The 16,566-nt window shown below is 39.6% G+C and overlaps 1 protein-coding gene across 2 annotated transcripts in view; it reads left to right on the top strand.

Annotated features, from left to right (window-relative positions):
* epha3 (eph receptor A3) overlaps window positions 1–16,566 on the top strand; it is a 288,707-nt gene that overhangs the window by 233,829 nt on the left and 38,312 nt on the right. For both annotated transcript variants that reach the window (XM_063050489.1, XM_063050488.1), the window contains exons 10-13: window positions 3,721–3,846; window positions 6,265–6,450; window positions 7,969–8,030; window positions 8,130–8,339. In XM_063050489.1, the coding sequence (XP_062906559.1) occupies window positions 3,721–3,846; window positions 6,265–6,450; window positions 7,969–8,030; window positions 8,130–8,339 (584 nt within the window). The remainder of the gene's footprint in view (window positions 1–3,720; window positions 3,847–6,264; window positions 6,451–7,968; window positions 8,031–8,129; window positions 8,340–16,566) is intronic.

Below are 16,566 nucleotides of genomic sequence, written 5' to 3'. Positions count from 1 at the left end.
TGCTGGGAACAGGAGAATAGCAATGGACTAAAATTGGATTAATTTAGAGTTGTTGACTGCTAGCATGGCCTTGATAAGCCAAGTAACCTGCTTCCATTCAGAATCTCTCCAGGATCCTAATATCAGCAGGCAAAGCTTTCAGAATGTTGTGAATCAATCATGTAATTATTATGCGTGAGGATATCTATTGAACCTGTTTCGGTTCATTTATACACACAATCATGTCACAAAAAATAATAGCTTCCAGTTGCTCCTTAAATGATCCCAGCCAACACATCATTTCCCTGCCTACAAGTGCCTACCTTATATTGGCCACGCTGTCATGACAAAATGAATTTCCTGAATATCAGCCCTTGCCTTGAACATCTTTTAACATATAACTCACATCCTCTACTGCAGCTTAAAATAACTACCTGATTTACTGTTAAGGGGTAACAGTTATTACTGCTCAAATATCAAGCTCCTAAACCTGAAGGGATAACTTCTCTTAACTTCACATGCCCCATCACTAAACTGTTCCCACAACCTATGGACTCACTTTCAAGGTGTCTTCATCTCATGTTCTCAATATTAAGTGTTTATGTATTATTATTTTCATTCTTTTTGTATTTGCACTGTTTGTTGTCTTTTGCACACTGGTTTTCCATCATTTTGATGTGGTCTTTCATTGATACTTTTACTGTTATAGGATTTATTGAGCATGTCTACAAGAAAACAAACTTCAGTGTTGTATATGGTGACATATATGTACTTTGATAATAAATTTAATTTGAACTATTGAACTATGGTTGGGGGTTAATTCCTGGAACTTGCTGTACAATAGTTCTATGCCATCCAAAGGACTCAACAATTCAGAAAAGTGGCTCCCCAGAACCTTTCTCGAGGGAATTTTGTGATGGGCATTAAATCTTGCCTTGCTAGTGATCTCCATATCCCAAAAAAACTAAATCAGCAAGAAAAGTCTTCAGATACCTCATTCAAAGCTAAATCACCCATGTTCTTTCCCAGCCTTTCACTGATTAATATTGTCCTGATCTCTAACCTAAGTATAGATGGCAGTCACAATACTTCCAGTTTGTAGTGACCTCCAGTGCAATAGACAATAGACAACAGAGAATAGGTGCAGGAGTAGGCCATTCGGCCCTTCGAGCCAGAACCACCATTCACTTTGAACATGGCTGATTATCCACAATCAGTACCCTGTTCCTGCCTTCTCCCCATATCCCTTAACTCCACTATCATTAAGAGCTCTATCTAACTCTTCCTTGAAAGCATCCAGAGAATTGGCCTCCACTGCCTTCTGAGGCAGAGCATTCCACAGATCCACAACTCTCTGGGTGAAAAAGTTTTTCCTCAACTCCGTTCTAAATGGCCTACCCCTTATTCTCAAATTGTGGCCTCTGGTTCTGGTCTCCCCCAACATCGGGAACATGCTTCCTGCCTCTAGCATGTCCAATTCCTTAATAATCTTATACGTTTCAATCAAGTATTATTTGAAAAAGCACAAACTGATTGGCTAGTTAAAGTAGAACCAAGAACATTAAGAATTGATCCCAATATATGCCAATACTTCCTAAGGAAAAAACAATGATACTCATGTCTCCCTTTGAATTCTAGTAGAAGCAAGAGATTTTGCTGTTTCATTAGTTCTGTAGAATCATGATATCCTTACTAACAGGCAAATTGTCAACAATGATCAAGATTTGAAAAACACATAATTCAGAAAGGAGAACACTTCAGAGCAAATACAAAACTTCTACCAGCTCCAAAGGGATTTTACCACCAAACATATCTTTACCTCCCACCACCACCCCCCACTTTCCACAGGAATCACTTCCTTCATGATTCTCTTGTCCATTCACCCCACCCCACTAATCTCCCTCCCAGCACTTATCCCTGCAGGCGGCCTAAGTGCTACACCTGCCCATTCACTTCCTCCGTCATCTCTATTTAAGGTCCCAAACACTCCTTCCAGGTGAGTCAGCACTTCACCTGCGAATCTGTTGGAATCATCAGTTGTGTCCAGTGCTCCTGATGCAGCTTTCTCTACATTGGTGAGACCTGTTGTAAATTGGAGGATCATTTTGTCGAGCACCTCTGCTCCATCCACCAAAAGCAGAAATTTCTGGTGGCCAAATATCTTAATTCCAATTCTATCTTCCATTCTGATATGTTGGTCCATGTCCTTCTCTTGTGCCATGATGAAGCCACACTCAGAGTGTAGGAGCATCACATTACATTCCATCTAGGTAGCCTCCAACCTGATGGCATGAATATCATTTTCTCCTTCCAGTGAAACAAAATTTCCCTCCCTGTTTCCTCTTCTTCTATTCACCACTCTGGCCCGTTAACTCTTCTCACCCACCTATCATCTTCCCCCCTGGGCCTCCTCTTACACTTTCTCCTCCCCTATCAGATTCCTTCTTCTCCAGCCCACTGACTTTCCTACTCACCTGGCTTCTCCTGTCACCTTCTAACTTACCTTCTTCCCTACCTTCTTCCCTTCTCCCCAATTTTTTATTTTGCTGTCCTCCCCTTTCCTTGCCAATCGTAAAGAAGATTGTTGTCCCAAAATATTGACTGTTTATTCAGTTCTGTAGATGCTGCCTGACATGCTGAGTTTCTCTAGCCCTAGCGTTTTGTGTGTGTTGCTTTGGATCTCCAGCCTCTGCAGAATTTCTCATGTTTGCGAAAGAATCCGTATCACATTTTTATAATGGGAAAAAAAATTGTGCAAGGTTGAAGTCCTACTTGTTGAACTTTAACATCATTCATTTAAATCTCTTCTATGCAAGTCTTTTAACTGAGCCCATATAGACTTGATGTAACTAATCACACTTGGGTTGCGGTATTCACCGAGCTTGGCAAGTTGCTTTCAGATGTTCCATCACCTGTCAAGGGTGACATCTTCAGAACACAGTTATTGATGTTTCTCTCTGGGAGTGCTTGCGTTTATGGAGGAGCTCATTCGCTTTTCTCGATTCTGATTAGCTACCCGTTAACGGCCTTTGAATTCTATTGGCTTTGTGTTTGACTGCACCCAGAGCCTCCATGGTGTTCCAGTTAAGGTGGTATCCATCTCAGTCTTCATGGACCGAGATCAGTGACAGTTGATCATGTCTCTGTACAGCCAAAGAAACGCGAGCCAATAGAATTCAAAGGTCAACTGAAGGGGTAGCCAATCAGGACCAAGGCAAGCGAATGGGTGTCTATATAAACGCAAGCACTCCTGTCAATTAGACTGGTGATGAAATGTCGGCAAGCTAATTGCCAAGCTTGGCAAACACAACATCAAATGCCAGAACCTGAGCTGCCAATATTCACCATCATCCTAAGCTAATCATGCTGCCTTTATTTCGACACATCAGTACCTGAGATGACTATGGGCTTTAATAAGCCACTTTTGTAAAAAGTAGAAAACATGAGTGAATCATCCATTCCTGCTCTTATGTACGTTAGATGTATGGAACAGAAAGTGATGTCCAGAAAGTGTGACAAGAAAGCAAAGAAATTTATTTTTCTTGTTGATAAGTGTTAAAGTGGTGAAATTGTAAAGGGTAAATAAAATCTGAACTCCAATACATTTTTTAAACTTTCAATAACTCCACTGAATCTGAAATGCTTGAGCCAGATTGAATAGTTCTCAACAATTTTGGGATCTCTTCCTTCCATAGTGATTGCCCACATTATGTGATGTTTCTCAACTTTTCTGTTTAACAGTTAAACTTCCAGGTCTACGAACATATGTCGACCCACACACATATGAGGACCCCAGCCAAGCTGTCCATGAGTTTGCCAAGGAGCTAGATTCTTCCTCCATATCTATTGACAAAGTTGTTGGTGCAGGTATTGAAATTTGTGTATAATTATTTGAAGACTGCAGATTGATGATATGGGACAATTGACATTATTTCAGTGCCATCCAGATTCTGCATTGAGTATCACACAGAAGTGAGGTTAATAACTAATTATTAATGTGAGGTCATCATATTTACATCATGAGGACAATTGTTCCTGATGCCTCTTTAAGAAACTTTCAGGTGCCAGCACAACTGTCCAGTCTGTATATAGCTTGTAAAAGAAGAGAAGAAGCAGCTAGAAATCACTTTGCTACCTCGTATTATGATAAAAATTACTGATATGAGTCATTATAATGGTATTTGTGAAAGCCGCGTACAGACACCTTCATTGCAATCTTCACAGAACAGTAATGCTGGGTTTCCCAGTGTAACATCATAGTGAATTTGTTAGTTTTGACACCGTGCTCTCTCTTTTAGTGAGTTACATGTTCTTGGAGCTGAGAGCACTTAGCAAGTCTAATCTCCACAGAAAATGTAAAAGTTCTCTTCCAGTTACAGGGCTTGTTGCTGCCAGATAAATGGACGGGACCAAGATGGAAGTATGCATTCTGCCTGGGCAGAAGGAGCAGAATGAGTCTTTTATCCTTGATTAAGTTTAGATGAGTTCCTAAATGCAACAGTGAGCAGCAAACTGTGAGATGTGGCAGGGCTTAGCAGCAGCGTGATCTCAAGGCTGGGCAAACAACAGCACCCATGATCTTGAACTTCCCAGACAAAGTCAATAGCATTCACACTTAAGAATGTCGAACTCACAGATGTCATTGAAGACATTTTGCATGTTGTCCCTTTAATTTGCGGCTTCAATGGAACCAGTTAGTAAAACCTCATTGCTCCCTGAATCAATCAGAACCATCATTTATTCGGACACAGAACACAGAATATCAAGCAGTACAGACCCTTCAGCCCATGATGTTATGACAACCTATATAAATCCCCTCCATGATCAGTCTAACTCTTCCCTCCTACACAGCTCATAATCCTCCACTTTTCTTACATCATGCACCTCTCTAAGGGTCCCTTAAATTCCTGTTGTAGCAGCCACTATCACCACCTGCTGCAGAGCATTCCACGCACATATCAAATACTGTTTAAAAAAAACTACTCCTGTCATCTCCCCTAAACAGTTCTCTACGCACCTTAAACTGACGTCCTCTAGCTTTGGCCATTGCTGACCTTGGAAAAAGTATTCTCTATCTACGCCTCTGTTTATTTTATACGGCTCTGCCAAGTTGCCTCTCAGCTTCCATCACTCTAAAGTGAAAAGCTCTAGGTCATTCAATCTTTCTTCACAAAAAAAAGTTCTCTAATCCAGGCAGCATCTTGGTAAATCTTCTCTGCAACCACTCTAAAGCTTCCACAATATTCCTGTAATGAACAGACCAGAACATATTCCGAATGTGGTTAACCAGAGTTTTAGGGAGCTGCAAGAGTAGCTCACAGAAATGATCTCAGATTGAATAAAACCCCTGTTGAAAAGTTCAGTACTTGAATTTACAAAGGGTGCCAAGTCACCACCCAGAAATGTGCATAAAATTGCTTTAAGCTGGTTTCTAACTGCACAACTCCATTTCATTTTTGGCCTTTTAGGACTGAATTTTAAATTCTTATCCCATTCAGCAGTCACCACAGCTGTTGTTATGGAGCAGCCCTGTTCCAAAGAGAGGCAGATAGCCCCATAACTGGTACCTGTTCCAAAGAGAGGCAGATAGCCCCATAACTGGTACCGTTCACATACGTGAAGGGTTTAGACACACTTTTATTAACTCCCCTACTACAACTCAGTTACTCATTTATTGTTAGTCACTCAATAACTCATTGCATCTTGTTTACTTTGCTGGAGCACCACTCAGAACCTAAACATGGATGATTGGTCCTATTTAAGTTTTAAAAATTGATCAAAATATTTTCAAATCAGAGGCAAATGATGAAAATCTATCCTGCTTAATACTATATGTAATGCAAGAAGGTTGGAATATAGAGGGTTGTACATTCAGCCAGCTCCAACATGGGCCTCCAGCATCGAGAACATTTTAAGAAGGTGCTGCCTCAAAAAGGTGGCATCCTTCTCTATCCAGGACAGACCCTCTTCTTATTACCACCATCAGAGAAGAGGCAGAGGGGACTGAAGACACACACTCAACTTCTTAGGTACAGCTTCTTCCCCTCCACCATTAGATTTCTGGATGGGCAATGAATCCATGAACAGTTCTTCATTATTCTTGCTCTCATTGGCACTACTCATTTGGTTTTTAAAACATCTTATTGTAATTTATAGTATGCTTTATGCATTGAACTCTCCTACTGCCTTAAAACAGCAATTTTCATGACATAGGTCAATGATAATGAACCTGAATCTGAATTCTGATTCTACTCATGGTTGGAAATTTGTCTTTTTGCGTCATAGGAGAATTTGGAGAGGTGTGCAGTGGACGTCTGAAGCTACCCTCCAAGAAGGAGATTTCGGTAGCCATCAAAACCCTAAAAGTTGGTTACACTGAGAAACAGCGACGGGACTTCCTGGGTGAAGCAAGCATCATGGGACAGTTTGACCATCCAAACATCATTCATCTGGAAGGTGTAGTTACAAAAAGTAAGGGAACTGCCTTAATACAAGCAGTGTTTTGGAAAGAAGAGGGTGTAAATAATCATCCTTATGTTAGAATAACAAATACAGAGGACTTTAGAACTTTTAATATAAACTTACTGCAATGCATAGTATTTAGAGGGCTTTATATTCCTAATATTGTCCATGTCACCAACATACTTTTACAACTGGTAGGGTAATTTGCTTTCAAACAAAGAGAAGTTCTTTTCAGAATTTAGAAACTGCTTTCTAATTGACCTTTATGGCAAATCTTACCACAACAGCTGGATTCTACATTTAAGCATCATAGGAGTTTGATTTGCATCTGTTCTTAGCTCTTAAATGTCCAAATGATTGCAAGTACAAGAATATGTCAATGGATGACAACAAATGCAGAACATTCAATTCAATTCAAAAAATGTTCTTTTCAGCAGATACAGCAAGCCTTTAAAATGTGCGCAAAATGTGTACTAGCCCGCTTACATAAAATACCAAAGTGTATATAGGAAAACTAGACTTGCATATCTCAAAATATTTGAAGATTGAGAAGGTATTCTGAGTCATCTTCAATGCCAATAAAGGAAAAGATTCTTGGTTGGCAGAACCACAAACTTTTTAACAGAGATTTCCATGTTTTCCCATACAAAACCATTAATGGACGGCAGACATAGAGGTGGGCAAACTTGGGTACAAATATTTCTTACCAGCAATTTTCTTGTAATTGCTCACCCAGTTATTTCAACAGTACTGAAAGTGTCAGGAGTTTTGTATTGTGCATACGGTTAAGAGTGTTGATGTCTGTTCATCCTTCATTATTAACCTTTTCCTTATTATTATGTGAGGGGACTGTAGATATTAATGACTGACTACAGATGGGTACGATCTGGCAGTGCAGTTTTTCAGCTGATAACTTGAACTTTCTTTTGGATTCTTCTTATGTGAAAACATTCCATCGAGACCATGCCCTCTTCTTGCTACTACCATTGGGTGAGATGTACAGAAGCCTTAGGCCCCACATCAAGAGGTTCAGGAACAGTTAGTACTTTATAACAATCAGGCTACTAAACTGGCATGAATAACTTCAATCATCGCTACCCTGAATTGATTCTCTGACCTGCGGACTCAGTTTTAAGGACTCTTTACAACCCATGTTCTCAGTATTATTTTAATTTGCACAGCTTATCTTCATTTGCACATTGGCTGTTGTCAGACCTTTGTTTGTGTATAGTTTTCATAAAATACTGCTTACCTCCTTTTTTCTTGTAATGGCTGCAAGAAATGAATCACGCTGTAGTATATGGTAACACGTGCAGATGTTGATAATAAATTTACTTTGACTTTGAAAGTCGGTAAATACAGGAAAAAGGGCAAGACATGAATAAAAGTACATACTGATTGATCATTTACTGTTCTTTTTGGAACCACAGGAACATCAACCCTTCCAGCAAAATTGAGCTTAAACAAAATAATGATTTTTAATTTCTATCATGTTATGTTAAACTTGCAATTGTGACCTTTCTTTAGGTAAGCCTGTCATGATTGTTACGGAATATATGGAAAACGGTTCGTTGGACAGTTTTCTCAGGGTAAGCCAATTAATGATTTATCAGGTACAGCAGTTAAGGAGTCACATTATTTGTTTGGCTTAGACTGAATACAAAAAAATCTCATCTGTTCTCTTTAAGAGACATGATGCCCAGTTCACAGTCATCCAACTTGTTGGCATGCTTCGGGGAATAGCTTCAGGCATGAAATACCTGTCCGACATGGGGTACGTGCACCGAGACCTGGCTGCTCGCAATATACTCGTCAACAGCAACTTGGTGTGTAAGGTGTCTGACTTTGGGCTCTCCAGGGTCCTTGAAGACGATCCCGAAGCAGCATACACAACACGGGTAAGAAATCACCATCCTTCCCAGACTGTGCTGCCAGTTCTATCTCTTGTGCATCAGTAATGTATTTCATAACTTAATTAAAATCAAGACATGCACCATATAGAACATGACAGTTTATTAAAGTTGTCTAATTCTATTTTGTCGTATTTTGACTTGTGCAGAAGTCTCATTAAATAGACAGATTAACTGCAAGGTCAAAATGCACAAATGTTACTGGAGGTCATGTATAAAAAGGTAATCTGATTATCTTTTGCAACTGCTCTCTTACATCCAGCTTCAGCATTTCTGTATACCATATTTATTTCTTATTACAGTATTGGTATCACAATGGCCCAGGACCCCTTTTCCTTCTTTCCCTGTTGCTTTTCCAACACAGAGTATCCCCAGCATCTTCCTCCTTCCCACTTTGTCATCCACCTCTTACTGACATTCTGCCTTAAGGGGAAAGATCGCAGAAGAACAACTTGCATTTAGGTAGCACCTTTGAAAGTGATTTATAGCAAGTGAAGTTCTCTTAAAGTGCTAGTGTTGTTATAATGCAGAAAAACACAGAGAGCAGTAGGTTTCAGAGCATGTGGACTATTCCTTAAAATCACAGAAGTGATATTTTATAATATGATAATATTTACTGTATTGCTTTGAGTGCCTAGACAGGCATGAATTACTACTTTCAGTTCAAGTAATTCCTTCATGAATAACTTCAATCCACACAGGAATTATCCCATTAATTACATCCTCTGCTTTTACCAAAATTTAACAATAACATTTTCTGTTGAGACTTCCCCCAAGCCCACACACAGTTTGCACAAAAAAATAAAACTATACCACCAATTAGCTTCTTTTGTTAGCTATGGGAAGGATCCAACATCTGGAGACAAACTTTTGAGCTTCATTAACTTCACTTAGTTCTGACAATCTTGAGACAGTTATCCGGGCAAAACTAAAATAGATTCTTCATCAGAATGCAAGTTACTGCAAGTTGCTCTACTTTGCTGCCTTTGGTGTGCTAACCCTATGACACATATGCACCTGATAGTAGCCTTTTACCAAAATAATTTGTATTTAATAATATTAGTTCAAAAATATTCAGTAAATCTACAAAAAGTTGTGATAGTTTTACACTGGAATAGTTTCTCTTTGAATTCTTGCAATCCCAGTTTAGAAAATTATTAGCTCAGCAGTAAACAGTGTGATTATATTGTATCGTGTCCACTATTTTGAGTTGAAACATTGGCTACTGAAAATAAAGTGGTTAAAATAACATAACATGTAATATAAATTTGGCCGCCAGTGTTTGCCAACTTCCTCTCATAGTTCTATCATGACAATTCCCAGATGGTAGAATGAGAAGGACTATAGAGAGGCTATGAGCCTCACGAATCACGAGCTTGAAATGCTTTGTGTTTATTACCAATTGCAGTATTGCAGTCCTGATTTACAAACAGGCATCATTTGGAAAGATTCCTGTGAAACTCAGATGTAGGAAAATTTTGAAGATTTTATTCCAAGATCCCGGTACATAGATGGAAATGTCCTCTCAGGAGTTTATATCATATAGGAAAATTTGCAAGATGATGTAATCATTCTAATTATCTTCACAAATTGTTTTGGATATAACACTGAATAGAATTTGTCACACATTTTACAAGATATGAGCTATCATCGGCTTGAGAATTCAGTGTAGATATCCTAGGTCTATAAATTTTTGTGAATAAAATTCAGAATGCAAGATTTATAAATTGGTTTTGTGTATAGCAGTAGTATTTATTGGGCCTTTCATTTCAACCAGTTTTACACTTTTTTTCTTTGGAAGCAACCATTCAGGTCCCAGTATAGGATCGATAGTTTAGAGCTATTCCTGACTCAAAATACAGGAAACTGACTGAAGCTCTCCTAAACCAAAAAACTCAGCTGCTTGACGTAAACTACATGCGAGGTTGTGAATATGATGAAGTGACTACAATATTGCTGTAACAAAACATACTGTATAACTGCACAGTGCATGTCTGATTCAAAAGAACCCTTCTGATGCTTCCTGAAAGGTGAGGTTGATGAAGCAAAAGCTGGTTTAGTATCACAGAAAGAAGAGGCAGCAAAGGATAAATACACACTTCAATATAAAGGTTTGCATGACATGTAAAAGGACCAAATACGACCAGAGTATTCGGCATCAATGACCAAAGTTACAGAAAATGCACTTGTGGGCCAAAATCCAAATCTCCCTGGGTCATATTTGCAATTTTCTGATAAAGTTGATTAATATTTCTGTAAAAGGTAAATCGAGAATACTAAAGGTTCTAGTTACGTGAGAATGGCGCATATTGCTTTAACCTAGACTTTAAACATAAACTGATTGTTCAATCATTCCACACTCGTTTGGATTAAAGCCATTGCAGGAAGTCAATTGTATCACACTAACAACGCCTCAAAAGGCTCTTAGCAGTCAATGTCACATTTCTGAGGCATCCGGCTTTGTTGCAGTTCTCTCCAGGTGCATGTTTGGGCTGTGCCAATGAGGAGCTCGGCAATCACAGTAACAAATGTTCCAATTCTTGGCTGTCTATTATTCACTGAAGATGGTAAACTGTTTTTAAAACCAATAATTTTATTACTTGAATTGGGCAAATAATTTAAACTATTCATGCCCACAATTTATGATGAAACAAAGAAAAGAATTCTAAATAGCTATAAACTGACAGCTGCAGTGTAGTTTATGCTGATGAAGGTGATAGCTATAATTAACACTTTGATTTATTTCCATCATGTTGGCTCCTTGTTATCTTTCCTTAATATCCTCCTTCTCCCGAGTTAGTATACCGATGTCATTCTAAAGCAATTTTTCTGACCTAAATCAGCTCAACACTTAGCACTGCCAAATTTACATTGCTCGGGTGTAATCATGCTCTTCATTTGTAATGATCTTTCTCAGTTGTTAACATCTCTTCTTGATTTTGATGGATTTTGACATTTTAATTACAGTGATCAATATTAACATATTCAGATCATTCTTCTAATATCTGAGCTGTTGATTAGTTGAAAAAAATGTATTTTTGTAACAGATTTATTGGAAATGAAACCTAAGACCTTTTTTTGCCCGAATACTCCCAGTTTCAGAATAGCGGGTAGGAACCAGATAAAAGAGCAAAACAACTCAGTTTATAATAAATAAAATATTGAAAAAAATATTCAAAGGAAGCAGTGATAGGGTCAGAGAGACTGACTGAAAATGTGCTTGTTGTCAACATTTCTGAAACAAAAATGGATTTGAATACCTTAAAAAAGAGTTTGAATAACTGGTTTGCACAGAGACACAGCCAGCAGAACTGTCACTTCACAGGGACAGAGACTTGGGTGACATTCTGACTCCCATTGCTCTCTGTCATTTGCACATTCTCCCAGTGACTGCGTGTGTTACCTTCGGGTGCTCCTGTTTCTTCCAACGTTCCATACACATGCAGCTGGGTAAGTTAATCGCCCTCTGTGATTTGCCCCAAGTGTGAAGGTCGAGTTGAATCTAGTGGGAGTTAGTCTGAAGAGAAAATAAAGTGAACTAATGTTGGGTAAGTTAAAAGTGGGAGGCTGATGGTCAGTTCAGATTCAGTGGGCCGAAGGCTGTGTTTCAAAGAAAGACCATAGCCAGTAGGATGGACAAACAACCAATGTGCAAAAGTCACAAATACAAAAGAAAAAAAAACTAATAGTAATAACAAACAAATAAGCAATAAATATCAAGAACATGGGGTGAAGAGTCTTTGAGAGTGACTCAGTAAATTGTAGGAATAGTTCAAGGATGGGGCGAGTGAAGTTATCCCCTCTGTTTCAAGAACCTACTGGCTGAGGGGTAATAACTGTTCCTGAACTTGGTGATATGAGTCCTGAGGTTCCTGTACCTTCTTCCTGATGGCAGCAGCAAGAAGAGAGCATGATCTGGGTGGTGGGGTACCTTGGTGATGGATGCTGGTTTCCTGTGACAGTGCTCCTTTTACTGCTACTATTGAACTATTTGCAGCATTTATGCCTGTGATTGTGATTTGTACTGTTGGATCTGAAGACGGGTAGTACTTCAAAACTTTGATCCAATTCTTCAGCTGTGATATTGCTTAGCTCTATCTATTGTATACCATAATCATAGAATCATACAGCACACAGACAGATCCATCAGTCTATTGAGTCTGCAATAACCATCAAGAGTAATATTTGTACTAATATTGCACTAATCCCAGTAACTGCACCCACCGATGTGCTACAGGCAACTCCCAGTGCCTAATGGACTTACCAGTCCACATAACTGGGATGTGAGGGGAAACCCGAGAACTCAAAAGAAACCCATGCAATTAGCAGGAGAAGGTGCAAACTTCAGGCACAACACTGGAGGCCGGCATTGAACCCAAGGTGTGGGAGTTCTGAGGTTGCTGCTCTACTAGCTGCATTCAACACGCTGTTTGATTGTTTATCTATTTGCCTATTGAAATACAGCGTGGAATAGGATCTTCCAGCACTTCAAGCCACAACACCAGCAACCCCTTGATTTTAACCTTAGCCAAATCACGAAACCGCTTACGGTGACCAATTAGCCAGTTAACCAGTACATCTTTAGACTGTGGTAGGAAGCCAGAGCACCCGGAGGACACGCACAAGCTCTACACGGAGGAGGTACAGACTCCTTACAGATGACGTTGGAATTGAACTCTGAACTCTGACGCCCCGTGCTGTCATAACGCCGTGCTAACCGCCACGCTACCGTGGTGCCCCACGGGACAGGTTGAGCATGTGGTCATAAACACAAGAGATTCTCCAAATGCTGGAACTTTTGAGCAACACACAGACAATGCTGGAGAAACTCTGCAAGTCATGCTACATTTATGGAGAGAATAAATAGTCAAAGTTTCAGGCTGAGAACCTCCAACAAGGCCGGAATGGAAGGGGTAAGAAGCCAGAATAATAAGGTGGGGAGGGAAAGGGTACAAGCTGGAGGTGATAGGTGAAACCAGGTAAGGGGATGGTGAGCTGGTGGAAGTGGGGCCATAAGATTATATGGTCCGTATTGCAATTTTACTAATTTGGTTACTCATCACTTTGAGGTAGATTTGATACTGTTCCCAACATGCCTTTCACTCAACATTGAAACAGGGTTGAACCCTGTTTAAAAATAATATTATCATGAGAGATATCTCAAGGCCATGAAGTTATAGATTGTAATGTTTTCTGCTGCTGCTGATAACCCACAACATCTCATGAATGGTTATCTGTGCGCTGCCAGATCTTCTCAATCTCATTTAGCATATTTGTAGTACCTTAGAGTATGATAGAGATAGAGAGTACCCACAGCTGCTATGAAGCTTTCTTAATAGCAGCACTGAGTAAGAAAAGTGAAAAGTGCAGTAGAGTTTTCTGTTTGGGAGCAGATTAAGTGGAACAGAATGAGGAGAAGATGGCTTTGGAGCAACAAGGGACCTTGGAATAAGCATGGACATTTTGAAGGAATGTTAGAGCCATAGAATATAGCCATGGATACGATAGGGTCTTTTTGGATAGGGTAGGGTCTTTTAATGGATACGATGGGGTCTTTCAAGAGACTTTTGGATTGGATAGAGCTTAGAAAGATAGAGGGCTATGGGTAAGCCGAGTAATTTCTAAGGTAGGGACATGTTTGGCACAACTTTGTGGGCCGAAGGGCCTGTATTGTGCTGTAAGGTTTCTATGTGTTTCTTAGCATACAGCATGGAAACAGGCCATTCAACACAACTCATTCCATATCAATACCATGTCTAGCACTTTGTCCAAAGGTTCAGCGATTCAAGTGATTCATAACATGCTATCAGTGACACACTTCAAACATTCTCTCAGGCAGTGCGTTCCAGCTAATTACCAGTCACAGGGTGAAGAACAGAATGTCTCCCCTCTACCCACAACCTATGTCTTCTTGTTTTTTCTACCTCTAATGTAAGGAAATGTATAATTAGAGTTATGGGCCATAAGCCCATAAGACCATAAAGTATAGGAGCAGATAGGTCATTTGGCCCTTTGGGTCTGCTCCGCCATTTCATCATGGCTGATCCAATACTCCTCTCACCCCCAATCTTCTGCCCTCTCCCCATATCCCTCCATGCCCTGACTAGTCAAAAATCTATCAACCTCTGCCTTACTTATACCCAATGACATGGCCTCCACAGCTGCCTATAGCAATCAATTCCACAGATTCATTAGAACATTAGAAAGTTTTTGACATAGTGTGTTGAAATAACTATTGAGTTTAGAAATAACTGTCGAGTTCAGAAAATAGCTATTGAGTTAAGTAACTATCTGGCTCTCGAAATTCCTCCTCACCTCTATTCTAAAGGGACGGCTCTCGATTCTGAGGCTGTGTCCTCTGGGCTTAGCCTCCCCAACCAAATAGGAGGGAAGGAGTAAATTGATCATGCAGGAGTTTAAAATGTTGGCATAACATCACTGGTTGAAGGCCTGTACTGTGCTGTAAAGATTTTTTGTTCTATATCCTATGTTTCCTGAGTCTATTGCTCTTCATCATTTTGTATACCTCAATCATATCCCCTTTTAACCTGCGCCACTCCATGCATGTACAATAAGACCTGGCTTCCTTTTCTCCTCGTAACTCAAAGGCTCCATCTCTGGCAACATCCTGGCCGTTGCATCCTTTCCATGGCACGGTGGCCAGAACGACACAAAATCAGATTCAGCTTTATTATCATTGACATACAGTATAAAGTTTGCTAGTTTTCAACAGCAGCACAGTACAAAGTCCTAAAATCTACAAATGGCAAAATAAATAAACAGTGCAACGAAAAAAAGAATAACATGGTAGTGTTCATGGGCTGTTCAGAAATCTGATGGTGGAGGGAAAGAAGCTGTTCCGGAATTATTGAATGTGCGACTTTATGCTTCTGTACTGGTAACGAGAAGAAGGCACGTCCTGGACCCTGGGGTCCTTAAAGATGTCTGCCACCTTCTTGAGGCATCACCTCCTGAGATGTTGTCGATGTTGGGAGAGTCGTGCTCGTGATGGTGCAGGCTGAGTCTACACGCCTCTGAATCCTTTTGTGATATCTGGCAGAATGGATTATAATGTGGGGAAAAAAAGAAGCATGTTACCTACACTTTGAAAGATTGCAGAGCTTTGGGGTACCAAAGGCAGGTATTCAAATACAGCAAGTCATTATGAAATCTAGCAGAATATTAGGGAAAATGGGTGAATTGAATATGAGAGTAATCTGATTATAGGACAATGCTGGAGTATTGTGTGCATTACAGACGTCTTTATTTAGGGAGGTACATTAATTCAATGAAAACAGTTCAGAGACTATTAACTGGACTGATGCTGGAATGGACAGGTTTTCTTATGAGGAAAAGTGGACAGACTTGAATGTATTCATAGAGCTTAGAAGAGTGAAAGGAGTGGATATGGAGAAGATGTTGCCTCTACTTGGACATTCTGGGAAACCCGTGATCCCTTATTGGTGTCATCTTCTTCACATCCAGGGGTGTTTTTTCTAATTTCCTCATTCCTCATGTAGGGCAGAATTAATCGGTGTTCAGTTTATTTATCGTCCACTAGTTCTGTTGGCTTTAGAGGTACTCTTATTCAATTCCACAGAACAATATAATTCACTTCAGCTTTTTTTTAAATGCTTGTTCGTAATCTGTATGTGCAATTCCATATGATGTGCCTTGCAGGTGAGAGAATATATGATCAACATGTACTTACTAAAAGATCCATCCTCTTCTCCAAACGTTAAAGCCACAATTGTAAGCCCTGAAGTATTTTAAAGTATGTGGATTTGCTTCACATTTACTGTTACAGATACAATCATTGCTTTGAAACTTTAGAGTGAGAGAGACTGAGGCCCTTACAATAATAGTATCAGTGATTGATGCACTAATACATTCGCTCAGGGAAACTGTTTTGACATCCTCAATATAACCAGCAAAATGTTGTGACTTCTATTCCCAACTCTTTATTTACCTCAAGCTTACTGGGGTTTTCGTAAGTTTTTAGGCTGTCTTGTTCACAAGTGGGGCTCCATCTCATATGTACTGTATATGTCCAGAACTCCTAAAGTAATTCTTCAGTATCATTTACCTTTTCCTTTGGACCTGCTTACAAATTCTCAGCGTGATGTCATCTATCATATGCCAGATGCAACCCAAGAGATATTTGACTTGAAAGCCAAAAGCAAATTGCAAAGACTTAAAATCTGCAATCAACCAG

The sequence above is a fragment of the Mobula hypostoma genome, chromosome 6, assembly GCF_963921235.1.
Source record: "Mobula hypostoma chromosome 6, sMobHyp1.1, whole genome shotgun sequence".
Classification (NCBI taxonomy): Eukaryota; Metazoa; Chordata; class Chondrichthyes; order Myliobatiformes; family Myliobatidae; genus Mobula; species Mobula hypostoma.
Note: the sequence above shows the minus strand (reverse complement) of the source record. Positions and strands in the feature narration are given on the sequence as shown.